Source organism: Opisthorchis viverrini (genome assembly GCF_000715545.1).
Source record: "Opisthorchis viverrini unplaced genomic scaffold opera_v5_9, whole genome shotgun sequence".
Classification (NCBI taxonomy): Eukaryota; Metazoa; Platyhelminthes; class Trematoda; order Opisthorchiida; family Opisthorchiidae; genus Opisthorchis; species Opisthorchis viverrini.
This window is the reverse complement of record NW_008751665.1, coordinates 1950471-1967686: the sequence shown is the minus strand read 5'-3', so window position 1 is coordinate 1967686 and position 17216 is coordinate 1950471. Positions and strand designations below refer to the sequence as shown.

At 43.8% G+C, this 17216-nt stretch overlaps 1 protein-coding gene across 1 annotated transcript in view; it reads right to left on the bottom strand.

Annotated features, from left to right (window-relative positions):
• T265_00886 (hypothetical protein) overlaps positions 1-17216 on the bottom strand; it is a gene marked incomplete at both ends in the record, with an annotated part of 54146 nt that overhangs the window by 16044 nt on the left and 20886 nt on the right. The window contains one exon of the mRNA XM_009164781.1: positions 4789-5065. Within this exon, the coding sequence (XP_009163045.1) occupies positions 4789-5065 (277 nt within the window). The remainder of the gene's footprint in view (positions 1-4788; positions 5066-17216) is intronic.

Sequence of the window (17216 nt, the reverse complement as noted above, 5' to 3'; positions counted from 1 at the left end):
AACTGTAACTTATATTTTACCTTGTGAAAGGACCTGGAACTTGGAAGAACGGTATGGGAAGTAGCTAGACGTGCGAAGCTTTGGGGCACAACACGCCGCAATGCTGAAGAATAAGCGAGACATTCGGAGGGGACTAATTCATCCAAATACAGCTTCGATCATGCCCTAAGAGGATCAGCCTTGTATCCCATCAGCGTGCCCACTGGTTTACCTGAAAAGCTCAACTTACTGGAACCCGGATGAGCTTGTTCCACCTTATAATGGCACCGCTCCATATTACTAACTTCAGGGTTAGTGGAATATCTCCACTAATATGCCATTACCACCTCGATGAGATGTTGACGGAGGCTCACGGTAACACTTGCCTGATACTATCCTGGGAGAGGTGCAGTATCACTCTCAAGTTTCAGTTGGTGCAATATTCGAGATATCACAAAATTCCTTTTTGTTTAGTGGTACGAGACTACTCATAATATTGTTTGCTTGATACTTTGCTGGGGATGTTCGGTATTACTCTGAAACTTGAAGAAATTGATAGATGATTCCTGCGTCTCGATAACCAAGTAAGTGGTACTGGTGCCTATCCCATCATGTCTAGGCCGACTGATGACTTGCTACAGCCCTCTGCACTTTTACCCACTGAACTTATTCCCTAGAATTTATATCAGTCCCAAAGACTGACGCAGAGCACCGCATTTGGCTTCATACTATGTGCAGGCTTCCAGGGCCAGACCAATATGGACCGGCAAACCCGATTCGGATGCCAGTCACTCATAAGATTGAACATATTTACTTATAAGTGCTGCTCATCCAAACCCAACATTGGTTATCGAAAAAGTACACCCCTGAGAGCCAGTCCTAGATCAACGTACTTCCGAACCGCATGTTGGCATTTAGAACACACAAACTTTGCTCTTTCAAATTACGAAAAATTTGGGATCAGGGATATGTTTCTCCTTGTTGGTCACTAATAAGTTTACTTCACAAAGATTCACCCAGTTTACTGTTCCCCAGCCCATCTACTGAGCAAACGTTCTAGAACAAACACAGTGAGTTCCGTTGAGCTTTTATCAGTCTTCCCATGCAACTTGTGGAGATCGAAATGTCCTCAAAATTGCAAGAGTTTCATACTACACCTTCAAGTAAAAAAAGTATGAACTAGAGGCTACCCTGAATCCTTCTCCAATCCTAGGTTCGCTCGATTTTCAGAGCATAACAAATTAAGAGAAATCCGACTTGCCGAAATTGTGGTGGGTCGGGTGTGACGATTTGCGGCTGATCTCTCCACCGAAAGGTATTTTCAACCGAAAAGATATCATCAAAGACCGGATACAAGACCAACAGCGTTACGAGCCCCAAATAGGACGAAATTAGTGACCGACTGTTTGTAAGGTATAGTCAGCTATCCTATGGGGAACTATGTTCGTATGCTTTCCGGAACCAGATCAACGAGACTCAAGGACAGCCATGAAGTATTCGGGAGTATTCAGGCCTTTGAAAATCTGACACCAGAGTCAATAATGACTGTGTACTGTGTATCTGAAATCTGAAATCTTCGGATCTCTGCAAGCAAAATGTGGACAGTGCAGATGTGGGATCGAGATAACTTTGACCACGTGTATACCCGACAATCTAGGAGATTCTGTCGCGAAAAAAATCGATCAAACTTGTCCGAGAATCTATCCATACCACTTCACATCCGCTCCGGCCAATGGGCCAATGGGTCAGTAAGCACTGCACATCAGCAACACACCGGTTGATTAACGCTCCAGACCCAAAAACAAGATGTATTCTGATGAACATGACCTAAGTCTTTGAGCGTGAGCTTAACTTACTTAGGACTGAGTATATCTTATCTCCATGAGGAACTGCAGGTGGATAGGCTAGGATAGGCTAGGTCCCAAGTCTGTCCCAGCTTCTATTGACCCAACGCATGCTTCCTTACCATCATCAGCTTCGCCAATTCTCTGACGATTTCAAACCGGTAACGCCCTGAGATCCTCAAATAGTTTAGTTCACCTCATTCTGAACAGGCTACTAGGGGGTTTTCCAAGCCTAAATGCCAATTTCCTAATCCTAATTGAGATGAGAAATTGCACTGTTCCATGGGGAAAAGGCAAACAAACATGAGAGTGACAGCGAGAGGTAAAATGATATAGAACAGCACAGACCGAGAAGCCACACCCAGTAGCCCTGGGTGCTGCGATGTGTGTGTGTGTGTGTGTGAAAGCAGCTGAACATGCAAACAAGCCAGTGTCCACTACTACCAAAGATAACTTATTTCGTTGGTCAGAAGTGGATTTTCCATGATTAGCTGTAGGTGGTCGCGGGATGTGTAGAATTCGGGGCCCATTAGCCGCACAATGCTTATAGCTGCAAAACCTTTGCGGGTGGAATGTAACTTTTTACGCCAAAATGTTACATTTCGTTGCATACGTGCTCAAACCAAAATCCATCCTAATCTACGTTCATATTTTTGCCCGAATTTCAAAATGTTACATTTCGTTGCATACGTGCTCAAACCAAAATCCATCCTAATCTACGTTCATATTTTTGCAGCTCCCGAATTTCATTATCCACTGAAGCAATCATACCTCTAAAGGAAAGTCTGGTGGAATACTTTCCTAGCATTTCTGATACTCCGAGATGTATAGATGGGGCTCAAAAGATTAGACTCGTACTCTGAACTCAATTCCCTGTCTCTTTTAGTCCAACGGGGACACGTCGTAGATTTCGAAACTTCAATTCCATTGTGCGAATACTGAGCGCCATAGGATTCGTGCTCATACCCCTCCCGTTTGAACAGTCATCCTACTGTCATGGCGCAACTATTCTGATGAGTCCTCACCAAAGTGGAGAAGCATTGGACTCAAGTTTCGCCCTTATTAGAGCTCATCAGCATTTCATATCCTCGGCCATGCGGTCCAAACATATCGACCAAAATCATCAATAAACTAATAAGATTGATGACATTCTTGCGTCACTATAGAATACCAACCGATAAAGGACCAACTAGTGAACCCGTGGACACGTTTTCTCCCAGCTCATAACTTCAGGAATCTCAGAGGCCGCATGAACCATCCACATGAGAAGTCGATGCTGGGTGTGCCTGTGTGTGTGTGCCCTCTGAGTGCGAAAAATAGTCACACTACTAATCAGTCAATCGTGGCTCAACGGTGTAGTTTCAACTTTCGACCAGAAGGTTCGAGTTTTCCTGAAGATTTGTGAAATGCATAGCGGTGGTAGTGTAGTGAGTTTCTTCGCCATGGAACAGATCTGAACGTGTAAAATTCATCGGACCAACAATCCACACAGCTGGGAGACGAATTCATCAGATTCGAGTCCAGAATCGGTGATTTACCTAATGCGAACTTGGCACAAAGGCACTAAATACTTAACCTCGTCACCCCGTATAGGGCGGCTGGGTTTGCGATGCGCAAAATGGGGCTAACAGACAAGTCTTTCTTTTGGATTTCATGAATCCATAAGGATGTGAAATCGCAAAATCAACTGCTATGATAATACAAATAAACTGCAAGTGATTACGTCATCGTCAGTTGTGTAACCTGATACCACACAAGGCGGGGGTGACGAGCTGTTTTTATAGGCAAACACATAAATTTGCTAGTCAACCCTTCCTCGCTGAACTGGCCACCTATTCAAGGCTTCCAGATCACAAAAGCAGTTTATACACTTTCGTATCCTGGTATTTTTAGTCGTGCCTCTTTCAAACTATTTGTACGGGCAAGCTGATCAGTCAAAACATTTCGGCGGTTGGCTAAACCTGCTGACTTCTCAGCAATGTGACCATCGCTTTTGATGAGCATAGTTCATAATGGGAGCCAGCTGAGAAGCGGAAAATAAGTGTTCATCTGGGACACTTAGTTCAGCTTGCACTAAGGTCCCGTGTTAACACTTGAAACCGAAGTATAGAACTAACATGAATGCTGTGTAGTGACAGATCTACCTCGGTTGATGCTAACCTCATGTTGGGGATGTCAGTATCCCCAAAAACGGTTTATTTTTCTAGTCATTTCCAAATTATTTTTCTTAAATTTTTAACTGCTTATTTTCCGAGTTATTGCCAATTTATTTTCAAAAAGTTTTGAAATTTTAAATTTCGCGTCCTTTCCGCCATGTTGCATCTCAATCCGTAAAGATCGCGCTCTTTTCCTATTGGGCAGCTATACTTTGTGTGCATTAGCTGACTTATCGCTCCCAAGTTCGCTCGATATATATATACGACGTTGCTCTCGCTGTAATTCGCCTTTGGTTGAGGCAGTGAAACCCTCTTCTGAAGGTCTGGTCTTCTCTCTCTGCGCCAGGAGTGGTTGGGCTCGCATCATAGCTGGGGATTCGTGCGCTCGTTCTCAGGTCACGTACAGCCGTTGATCGTACCCGATTCCCATGCATAACACCTCATTTCTCGTTAGTCTTTCAGAAACGGTTGCGGCGAACGGTCATCTGAATTAGAAATCTGAAGGTCTCTGTCTAGGGTGATCGCCAAATTAAGCGGAATTCTAACGTGCCGTTTAGGGACTATCACTGTTTTTTTCAGATGCGTCAGGCGCGTTTCAACCTCACACTGTTTAGTCTTTTAAAGAGGTTCTTTTTGGCTGAATTCTCATGGCATCTATTGCATCCTGATATTTACAACAAAATCTTGCTAAATTTTCGCGTTCGAGTCACTATCATACCCCACACAAAACTGTGGATGACGCTATCAGTGACACACGAAAAGCAGCCGCCTGAGCTAAAGCGACCGCGTGCGCCACGGAGAACACTTACTTGCACAGAAAGACGAGCTCCACCGAGTCGAGGTCCGTGGTCGGCGAAAAGTATCACTATCGTGTTGGAAAAGGGCTTGGGTTCGTCGAACAGAAAGTCTTGTTCATCATTCACCTGTATCTGCCTCAGCAGTGTGACTAGATCGTCATCTAAAAGCGTTGCGTAGGCAGGATTGTCATGAATCAGTTCACTGAGAAATGTGAGACTGAACCTTGGACGGTCAGCATAGGCGTGGAAAAACTCTCGCAAAGACTCCAGGAGAACGTCGTGTGTATATCTGTGAAAAAAGAAGTAGAGGGAAAGTGGCCAATTTTATTGAACAGATGCCTTGGAATTCATTGATTAAGTACAGTACTACTGAATTACTTGACCGTTTGAGCAGTAGTACCCGGGAAAGAGAAACTATTCCACTTGTGATGATGGTCATTAACTTGGACAAGACAAACCCGCTTTTCATCACAGACCAGTGTATTTGAGATGGTATGGACCAAAAAGAAACGAGATATCGCCACAATAAGTCAAGCACCTTGCTTCGAAACCAGACAGGAGAACACAAAGCCAATGACAGAACAGCTTCTGAGTGGCATTGTTGTTCAGTGATCATCAACAGAGGGGTGGGCTTCTCTTCTTCGATTCACTCTAGCTCCATCATCTCGCCTTGTGAAACGAAGTTATCCAGACAGCCAAGATCAGGTTGTGCCATTGTTGGGATGAGCGACTGACCGACGCGATTTTCACGATTCGCACCATAATGCCCGGGGTTGTTTTTTTTCACAATAGTACAATAAAAAACATAATATTGTATTTGGGCGTTGTTAAAGATAACAACACATTCTGATAAGTCCCTTGACGGGTATGCATGGACGTCCTTTAAAGTCCGTAGAACAGAAGCATATGCCAGGTGGTACGGTGGGGCCAGGAAGACCTTTCATGAAGTTCGAATCTTCGTGAAAACGTGCAACCGAGCTCCATTTGCACTTTTTGGTGAATGACGTATATGTGTTCTCTGCAGGTTTGTGGAGATTTACCGCCTTCTTTTGATTCATAGTCGAACAACGTCGAATTGCATTTCGACTGATTCGAGATGAAAATTTCAGTTAGTCCGACTGTTTTTATGGTCGTTTAGCTCAGTGAAACCCTCTTCTAATTGATCTGAGGTAGAACGAGAGGCTAAAGTACGAAAATATGGTCCTAAATGAAACCACCCATAGACCGATAGCTAACCAGTGGTCTCTGTCTCGCCTACAAGAGTCATGACCTGTCAGTTGCCCGATCCAGATCTTGAGTGCGCGTCTACAATCCACACGTGATGCGATGCGTAATGGAATAGCGACTAAAGACTCAGCCACACCACTGATCTCCTTGCACGATTTCTACAATGCTTATATCTGGGCAATCCCGAAGTCTGTTCGAAAAGGCTCCCAGTTTTTCAGGAAACTTACACATACAAATATAGAGGGTTTTAGATCACTGGAGACTAGCATTCTTTAGAGAATTTAGAAAGACTTCACCATGCCTGCATTGCATTCACTGACAAGCCAAGGACACTCGGTTTTTGTAAACCTGACAGCTCCAATACTCAACAGATTCAGATTCACACAAGCAGCCCTAAATCTTTCGAAGCGACTGGTCCACAAAACCGTTCAAGCAACAGGTCAATCTCGTTCGTATTTCACCCACTTGGGTAACCTATTCGGTCGACGAGTACTTCATTCAATTCGCTCCAGAGGTTAAAAAAAATTGTATTTGGGCTTTTCCCAAAAAAACAAAAGACGATAAAATCCATGGCGAGTTAACTGCTGAGCAAGATTTTCATTTGACTTTCGGAAGCTTGTGAATGCGACAGCTTCCTTTCAAGCTGCCTAATCAGGGTGTGCATATTTGGAAGGCTGGATTAAAACGGACACTCGATTAACCAAACATTCAGTCATACGCGGGTAGTCCGCACAGGACCGAACTTAGAGGCTAATGATCAGTAGCTAAACCGCAAACACACTTAAGTCAGTAAGTGGCCTGCGATAGTCCACGCAGTAAGCTTGCAAACTTTCGTTGTCTAATATCTGTTTACATTCGAATTGGTGGACTAAACTGTCACCTGATTAAACGCTGGACGTTCTACGGAATGACTGTTTGTTCGGACACCGGATCCGAAACCGTCCCAGCATGAACTTCAGCAACTGTCAGTCAGTCAGCGTGACCGTTGGCTACCTGACCTAGCTAATCTCCGTGAAAAAGTGCAGATAATGGTTGAGAAAAAATCTCACGAATGCCACAAACTGTCAACCATGTGTACTGAGTCAACTGTTTATCTCAGTACCGCGTGGTTTTATTTGAACCTTGTCTACTTAACTCCACTGCATTGGGTAGGTCCACCAGATTTGTCCAGGATGCATCTGTGTGCCCCACATCAGTCATCACCTTTTATGTGGTCCCCTGTCGTGTGACAGTTGTCAAACAATCAACAATCAAAAACGATTTTACGAGTCGGGCTCATGAAAACTGAAGCCTAAGAGAGACCCTGAATGGTACCGAATAAGACAGAGATCTGTTGCACCGATTTTCTGAATAAACTACGAGCAACTCTGTTTTCCTTCTCATTCGAGCTCACTGCTGGCGTCTATGGAAGCCCTTGATGACCGGCGAGCGGACTTCCGCTCTCTGAGCTGCCAGATGAAGATGCCTGTCCTCAAAATGACCGGTGCGTCCTGCTGGTTCAGATGCGATACACAGACATTCTTACAGGGACACAGATCCACTATTTTTAGTGTGTGTGAGCCATCTCGGATTCGTTGAGAATCCACAGGTACCGGAGAAATCTGCTTTTCAAATTCCATGATTTAAAGAACTGGAGGGATTCGCCGATTCATTGTCAAATGATTCATTCCAAGACGTATGGACAGAAAACGCATTTAAAAAAACTGCCGGTGACAGTACAAATCAGTCACTTGCTGCATTTATCAGAGTTACCAGTCCAGCCAAACACTACAAATAAATATTGGGGGATCCTCTCGCGGATGAAAATTCACCTAGGGAGGCGAACGATAAACTCGAGTTAGAGGTACTTAGATGAAAACCAATTAGATGTTCCTGATTTCCAACGGAGATCCTCGTGAAATTTCACCTAATGTAGGTTACAGTCATGTACATCGAAGCCGATATTTCAAAGAAATGAATATTTTTAGAGCTGACTAACTGTTACGCGGAACCAGCTGGCGAGTTCCATGCAGAACAGGCACGAGAATCCTCGTAACAACTGATTTCGTTCAAAAAATGTAGACAAACTCAGGCTGCGGGGATATTCGACTTTATCAGGTTGGTGGGATGTTATCAAAGGAATATGGATACGTGGCGTCCTGTATAAAGATTATCCCCTGCATGAAAGAAGCCAAAATTAAAGAAAACTATAGACTTGACGTGTCTCGCCAGCGCACCTGGTCACTCTGAACCTAAAAAAAACATCCGCATGGTTGCCGACCGCTATGAATAATCAAACTCAAAAGTGGAATCCTCGTAAAGAGTTAAACAGGTTTAGACCACTGTAAATTCTAAGCTGCGGACAAACAAGTGATACCTACCTGATTCGTCTTTCATACCTCATTTGAACTTTTGACCAGCCATTGTACTGACGTGACATGCTTAAGTTTACCCTTTTTTATATGGATTCACTTCCCTGTTTATGCGTAACCCTCTCGATTTCCTGTCCACAAACAAGGATGTTGTGCACGTAAGATCTAGGTGGAAGAAGATGGTGTATACTACTTAAGGATTGTTGTCCCAACCACGCGAACAATTCGGTTATTGAGAGGGTGACAATCGGCGCCGTGTGCGTTTTTAAGCTGGACGAGTGAACCACCCATGGGCATCACTAGGCCCTACGCAATAGTTGAAGACTTTTAGACAGTCGCATTCAGACGGGAACCAAACAAGGTAGTGCCCGTCAATCTTCAGGGAAAAAGAATCATCAGACCGTAATTCACGGTGCGATTCCCGTATTGTAACTTCCTTGAAACTCCAGTTTCCATTGGGTTCAAAACCCTGGAGAAAGTCGCAGTATTTCGTGATAGAAGAATGTTGGTTTGTATGCGAAATTAGGGACTTTATCGACCTTCATGTCACACCCTTTCCTTGTTCTACACCAACCACATTCATCGATTGTGGACAAAAAACAACAACGTGTCACGAGAGATTTTACAAACATAAACAAACAGCAAAGGTGAACTAATTAACAGACTGAGCATTTAGCCAAAGGAAAAGCTTTTGTATAGAAGAGAACGAGTTTTGGAAAGAAGCAATTAAAATCTTGTCGCAAACGCGTAAGAACAACAACGTGTTTGTCTCTTTGGAATGGAATAAATAACTGCGTCATCATGAATGACAAAAGCAAACAAGGTAGCCGTTCATTTATAAAGAGAACCTGTTCTTATGTCAAAAGGCTACCCCAAGACCACCGGTTTCACGTTCTTCAGAGGTGCTCCCGGAAGAGGAATGGCTGAATAACATATGATACTATGAACAACTGGGCCAGTTGTGTTCCGTATGACCTGGGGTGCGTATTCATCCATATTACCACACCACAAGCATTCGAAAGAGGCTCAAAAAGTCAAATGGCTTGTAATGAACACAACTGTATGCAACATATTTTATTACTGATTTTGTGTCATTATCGGAGTTACAAATTAAAATTTTAGCCAACCCGAAATGATCGAATGCAGTCTGGCTTATCTATTTTTGGGTTCGTAGACAAGAAATTGGAAATAATCGCGGAAAAGGTAAGCGATACTTGGCTGTGTGACTGAAACGACGAAGAATATAATCGGTGGACAGCGCACCGAAAAGTGTGGCGTAAAGAATGAAACGGGTATTCGAACATGTCACATCAATCCAGTGCCTGCTCAAGAGTTCAAATAGGGCTAGGAACAGTGATGAAAGAGGAATTAGGCAGCTAAATTCATGCTGTTTGCCTGTCCATGACTGGGAGTAAATTCGATTTAATTTTCACAGGGTTGATACTTTTGCCTTTCATTATTCATAGCAGTCAGCAACCACGTTGATACGCTTTTTGTGGTCTGGACTCGGCGGACGAGCTAAGTTGTAGAAGACGCTGCAGAGTTTGGCATCGTCTGAGTGTTTCAACCCGTTGTACCTCGTCGTACAATCTGGATATTCCCACTCGCAAGTACACTCGAAAGGTATCTGCTCGAAAGGTATTTGCTCACTGGGCCATCATAATGCGCTGTGCTCACTTGCCTGACTGTTGCCTACACTTTCCACCTGAGACCATGTCACGTTGGATCAAGAGCAACAATCATTTTTATTCTATTCCAAGGTTATCTGGCCTGTTGCTTCTCTCGGCACCATTCACGTTATGACTGCCCTACCATGTTCATCGCTTCTTCAGACAGTGCAATGTTTCTCGAAGCGATCAAGCGTCCTCGGATTGGTGAGGCCCAGCTAACCCTAATCCAGTACCATGCGTATAGACTTATCCGTTTCTCTCGTAATTCGCTTACTGCTGGGCTATCGACCGGCTGTGATCTAACATCTGACTTAAATAAAATTGTCCCACTAATAGGGAACGAAGTTTTATTCTGGTAATATAGACAACTTTGTATCACACCGGCAAGTCTCCATGTCTGGCTTCCCCTGGTTCAGTTCAAAATACGTAAGTTTCAAAGATTATCAAGGCCCTGTTTGTGTCCACCAGAAAAACTCAGCTATCGTTATTCAGACCGTCCACTATTTAGGACGTTGCCTGGTCGCGAACGTATAGATTGCGTCTTGCAATCGGACGTTTACCAACTGTCAAATCGTGGCCCTGACCCAGTTCCAGACTTCATTTGCACTCCGGTTTGGTGGTATGCTTTGCCTACGTCATGGGTTCTACAAATTATCCCAGTTTAGACCCGTGTTAGTTGTGGATCGAAAAAAACACGTCCATGCGACTGCTGTGGATTTTTTTGAAGTTATAAAATAGACCTATCACGCATAACAGTCGAACGCAGAATGTGCCAGAAAAGCATGCCCTACCCGTCCTGACATCCTCGACTAGCTTGAGGACAAAACTACCATGAGAATCAATCACAAACTTGCCATGGTCAATCTGTCCAACATTTCTGTTCATTAGATCTCGGCGCACAGTTCCAGCAGTGTTCGACAAAACCGTTCAAGAGATTGTTCGGGAAAGCACACTTTTTGTGACTTACATTAAACTGCCCACTTTCCAATATTGTTGTTAGCGTCAACAATTTGGTAGTTCTTTTTTTTAATGAAGACCCCCCCCCCGCCAGTGAAGCCAACCTATGTTGAAAAGTCGAGAAGCACTGTACAGCTGCTTCCTCCTTGTTGGGAATCGCCAGCAGTGCGCATCTGACGAAGCTTCAGGGATTCTCGGACCTTACGGCTAGTAGATTGAATTGACCGTTCGTCCACGAGCGACTGATCAGTAGTGTGATAAACTCGCACTGGATTTTGGTGAGATGCGCACTGCTGATGAGTCCCAACGAGGATGCAGCAGATGAAACAGTGTTTCTCGGCTTCCCAGCATAGATTGGCTTCACTCACACGGGCAAGTCCCCGATACATTCCAATACGTGAAAAATATTTTTGTGGAAAGTGTCATTAGCACATTGGTCTAGGTATCGGGGCAGTGCTCATTCTTACATCGGGTACGTATTCTTCGGGATACAGGTAGGACAATTCAAACACTGGATAAAAAATGATCACGTGAAAGCTGTTTCAGTCCCATGTGACACAAAAGTAACAAACGGAAATGTGGTTATCTACGGTAATGTTTGTTCATCTTTTTTACGTGAACACTCAAATTCACCTCCAGAACAATAGATTTTTTGACCAGTTGATAACGATGTAAGAAACGGTGGATTATTACCATGATACCTGGAACTTATTTTCGACTAGTTCTGCAAATTTTCACATCGATCCAATTAGAGATGAATTCGTACAGAAATATCCGATGAAAATCTATGGAAGGTTAGGTTGGTGCTGACAATCGAGTCAAACTTTTTTGTTGTTTATAAAGACATTTCCGCACATTGAAACAGCTGGACGTGTCATTCATCTGGGTTCAATTTTTCACTCGGTCAGTCTAAATAAATGGGACAATTTGTTGCCGTATGTGTGTGTGTGTATGACTTCCGACGCACCACATTGGGAAAGTCTGATCGATAAACTTTTCCGTCCTCGCTACTAAATACATCCTAAGGATGGAGCGACTTGTTACGGTAGTATGCCTATCATCTGCTGTGTGTCTGTCTATGCACATCAATTTGCATCTGCCATGTTATTCTGCTTTTGTGTACATTCAAAACAGATACAAGTACGGATGGATGAATATCAGTAGTGTTGAACTTGAAGGAAATAGAAACTGTGTTTTCCAACAGCCCTCGGGAATCAAGGACTCATCAGACTTGTTACTTCAAAAAGTTATGTGCATTTAAATCTAGGGGACATTGTCTAGTATGGTGACAGTATGAGGTGAGATCCACCCGTGGTTTTGTCCAATGAGTGAAGTCTAGTTACGCCTAAAAGCTGAGGAATACGGTATAGATTGCTGGGCTTCCTGGATAGCGCGCATCACGTGAATTCCCAAGGCGAATCGAAACTTCTTCAACCGCTAAGCGGGAAGCATTGGGTTCGATTCTCCCTGAAGAAACATGAGATGAGAGTTGCAGGGATACGAGAACGGCTTTCTTGCATAAATCCACTGTGCGAGTAGGACGAAGTGTCGGTTCAAAAATTTCCAAAAATTCACAATATCCGTCTACTATAAGTATCTCAGACGAAAGAGTAACCCAAACTCCCATGTGACAAATCATCACTCGAGGAGCCAGTCAATACAGGAACACGTGATGAGAATCCCGTGACTGAAGAATGCGTGGCGCTATACTCTGACTAAATGCGAGCTAAATACAGCGCCGATAGCAGCGCTCAGTATAAAAACTATTACTTATAGTTATGTGCAAAAAATTGCCCGGATTGATGCAGAGCTTTTGATTCTGGGAGTTATTCAGTCAACAACCTCTGTAAAACAAACCTCTTTGAACTGAGCTATTGCTCTGGTCTACCAAAAATGCCACTGGACTCTAGAAAAAGTGATAAAAGTTGCGTGATATGAAGGTGGATGAATCATCATCCTCGATCTTGTCCGATACACCAGAGTCCTTCGGTGACAAGCAACCAACCACATTCTTTTATCACATGTACCTATCAGCCCACCTGAATTAAACTACCTCAACAAGCAAAGATGGACAGAATTGGTAAGGGTTGAAACATGAGTGGGGGTGTCTCTCAAACGCCAGTCACTCCGGAGTCGTTTGTTCAACCGCAATGTACGTGGCCAGTGAATACATAAGACGAATTTCCAATCGCTGTTTAAGGACCCGACAGGGAGGTTGTCAATTAAAGTTTCTTATGGCGTTGCTGGTGAATCTGTACAGTCCGGTGTTATGTGCTCAGAAGGGCTTTAGATTAATCCAGGGGTCATTCTGATTTTAACTGGAAAACAACCATGAAACGGATAGTTAATGTAGGGGTGAAACCGGTCGTGGACTGTCGAAGAGTTTTCAGCAACTTTGTGAGTAGATTTCTCTATGAAGATGTACTTTTTCGTAAACTTCGTATGCGTGATTTTACTCCATTTCACACGTTTGGGGTCACACAGTGTACGAACTAACAATATTAAACACAGTTATACTTTTTACCTCTACATTGTTAAAGCTGACCACTGGAATCTAGTCTCTTCTGGGTTATGCTGTCTTCTCTAATGCAACCCTCGGTTGAGAGAATCTACAAAAAGCCTGCTCAAAGTGGACTCTTCCGCGAGTTGCCACGACTGGTAGTACTGAAGGGGTACAAATTGGGGATTGAGGTTACAGCACTTCGATGGGTCTTCATCTGTCATAAGCTTTATCCTAACCTAAGTCTGTTGACAAGTAAACCAATTTAAATCGATATAGTGTAAACAACTACGTTCTCGTTCTTCGACAGTCCACGACCGATGTCGCCCTTCTGAGGCTCATCACAGGCGCATTCCCGAGTTCCCCTCAACCTTATGTTCTAATTGAACCTAAATTGCACGAAATTCCAATACATTCATACTCGAGTACTGCGTCTGCCTGATGAGCCTAAAGAACGGCGGAAACGTGCGAAAGATCGGAACAAAGCGTCTGTCTGAAAACCTCTATGTGTGCTAGTCATTCGGAACGTATGTTTCCATCAAATTCTCCCCCGTACAGATGGAAAAACCCGAATTTCTTCAGTCTGTGTATCCAATCGATTGCACTCATGGCACGTGTCAGTGTTTGTATTAGTCGAATCATAAGTAACTTGATGCCGACAATCCTGATGTTTTTCAGGACACTGAGTTTCGGGATGAACTTTGTTTTCGAGTTGTCGGAAGCAGCTAGTGTGGGGCCGCTCACCGAATAGCTGGAAGGCCTGTCAAACCACATGTGAATATCGATCTAACAGAAAAAGGAAATGGAGCGATCTGTATCATGGACCACTGGGGAATACTGTTCAGTTCATCAGTGCGACTATGCCTGAATTGCCACGCTCTCCGTGGGAAAATACCTTTTGCGTGGTTGACGTTTAATGGTCACGAGAGTTCAGGGTCAAATGGATTTTTTCTGAACAGGGAAAAAGCTCTTTGTACGTCTGAAAACGTCCTCATCATCTTGCAGCTCAAAGTCTTTGTATCCTTTTCAGATGAGTAACTGATGAAGAAGCTTTGGCCTTCCAAAGACCAACCCACAAACAACGAACAGAGACCTCACAAGGAATTGTCCCAAACATGTTTCACAAACGGCATCTCAACGTTAGTTTTGCACTCCTCACAGCAGAGAAGCACGATTTTCTTATTGAAGCTGCCAGAAAGATGGGCTCACTACCTTGCACGGTGGCTTGTAGAAGGAAAGTTTGTGTGGAAATTTGAGAAAGAAGGGTATGGCGACGAACCATCCACACGCTTTTGCATTGAGAAAGACGCCAACATCTCTAGGACGGTATAGTCAAGCTTGTTATCTATTTTCTGTCATCTAAAAATTCAGCTGTTTGGAAGCTGGCAGTTTCAGTCGATTGGGAGCAACGGATACCCACTTGCACAGCGGCGGATACCCACTTGCACAGCGTGTTGGTGCATGTGTGCCCAGCTTGCTCACATGACGCCGATGGGCGTGGACTGTAGGTCAATCTGTGATCCACAGTCAGAAGAGATATTCGTCGAAAATCATTCAGGCAAAGAGAAGTGAATCATGTGAGTTACGATAAACCTCATCAGTTTACAAATTCAAAAGAACAGCTGATCACTCTTGCTTGCTATTGGTGCGACGCGTAAACATCGTTAAAAAAGGAGCTATCATGTTTCGGATTAGCATCCCCCCCTCTCTCTCTCTCTCTCTGTGGGAGAATAGCTGGTCCGAGAAATCCCAACAATTCACTGCGTGCGGTTTTGAAGAAATTTGTACATTTACAGTGGCCTCACTTACCTCATTTACCACTTAAGCGCAGCCATCGGGACAAGGACGGGTCAGCTACACAAACCATTTTCTAAGAATCATCCTGTCTGGATAACTGACACGCCTAGCATTTTGACCCCAGAGAAGGGGAAGGACTTGTATCGCGTGACAAGTTCGGACGGGTGCGAAACAGTTTATTTGAACGGTCACTCGTCAGGTTTGGGCGGACTGGTGGGTTTGTGAGAATTTCACATGCGAATGCAGCGGAGTCGACAGTTTATGTGGACACTGAACAGGTATCGTTTGTTCATTTTAAACCCGCTCATCCAGCGGTGATTCAAAGTGCACAAATGGCTGTTTTGTATGACGAATGTGGGAACAATGCTGAAATGTCAGGAAGTAGTGTGCGTTCGCACTGTGGCTAATACCGGGCGACTTTCCGCACTTTCCATCCTTAGAGAATCGGTAGCTAAGCAACTCACAAGAGGAGGGTGGGTTACCAAAAAATTCTAGAAACTAGGTGTTGGTGAGTTGATTCGGAAGGGCTTCGAAATCAGTTTTCCGGAAGACTTTTAGAGGTAGAAAAGATTGGCCAAACCGCACCTGGCAACACTTCAGAGGTAAGACAACATTTCTATAGAGAACATCCACCTAGAAAATACCTGTATTCTGGTCCCAAAGAGCAGGCTAGCACTTGGTTCATTTTTACGCAACACTATATAGAGGGGGGAAAGCATGTTGGGATCCGTGCCTAAGCAACACCTCGTTGTGCTATGTGTACTCCCCTATTTTACTTGCTACATGATTCAGATTAGATTATCATTCATCTTTTTACTCGTCATAAATTTCCTGATTTCTGGATTTTCGCCACACCTTCACTCTGAATTTGGCTTACAGAGACAAGTGGAGGACAACAGAGGACGTTCTCCACTCGGGGTAGTGTATGTGCAGATCGTGAGTTCGGTTCCTCTGTCTTTTGGGCGTAAAAACAAGCTGAAGCAACTGAGTCGGACGATCAGGAGTACACATCGTATTTGATAGCGTCAGGGATGCTGACCGATTGAGCGGGAACAAGCGGAATGCTGATTTAGTGACGAAAGGCCACGGACAAGCGCACTTGGTAAAAGCCAAGCAACTTCTCCAACCAAACGATCGAGAGATATTGGTGGGCTTTATGTGCAATCAGTGCGTCGATGAACTGAATCTCCCCCCAAGGGACATGCAGACAGGGAAGTTCCCCTTGGAACCCCAAGCGCTTGCAAGCAGTTTGAGTCAAACCATCTAACCAACTTCACTTCCAGGGGGGATTATTCGTTTTTGGTTGCATAACAGTATACATTGGCAGTAATCTTAGACGTAACTTTTCAAGATAGCCTAGAAAACTTCAAATACCATCTGCTAACAATAGTTAAAAGTCGTTGGTGAATATAACCAAATTCTGCGAACAAACACCGATCAGTTGGTGTTATCGTAATGACGATGCTGCGGAATATAAGTAGCTCGGATGCGCCGCCTAGCTGTTGGTTTGTCCAACAAGCTTGACAGTTGGATTTCAGACGTTTCATCATCAGTCCTGGGTAATGAACGACAGTGTGAAGGATTTTTTCACATTCCGCGCAAGCTTTGTATCAGGTTGTGGAAAAAGGAATCAAATTGTGACTGACTGACTGCAGTCATCCTAGTCCTGTCTTACTGAGAGTTTCCGTTTCCTGACTTTGGATTAAATACGCCGAAATTGGCACGATTTTCTGCGCCACTTTTGAGTAGGCAGTGGTGAGAATGCTAGCTTTTTCACAATCGACTGTTAAATTTTGCAACATCGGGACAGAATGGTCATTTTGAGAAACGGGAACAAATAAGTGTACTATATATATACTATACTATACTATACTATACTATACTATACTATACTATACTATACTATACTATACTATACTATACTATACTATACTATAC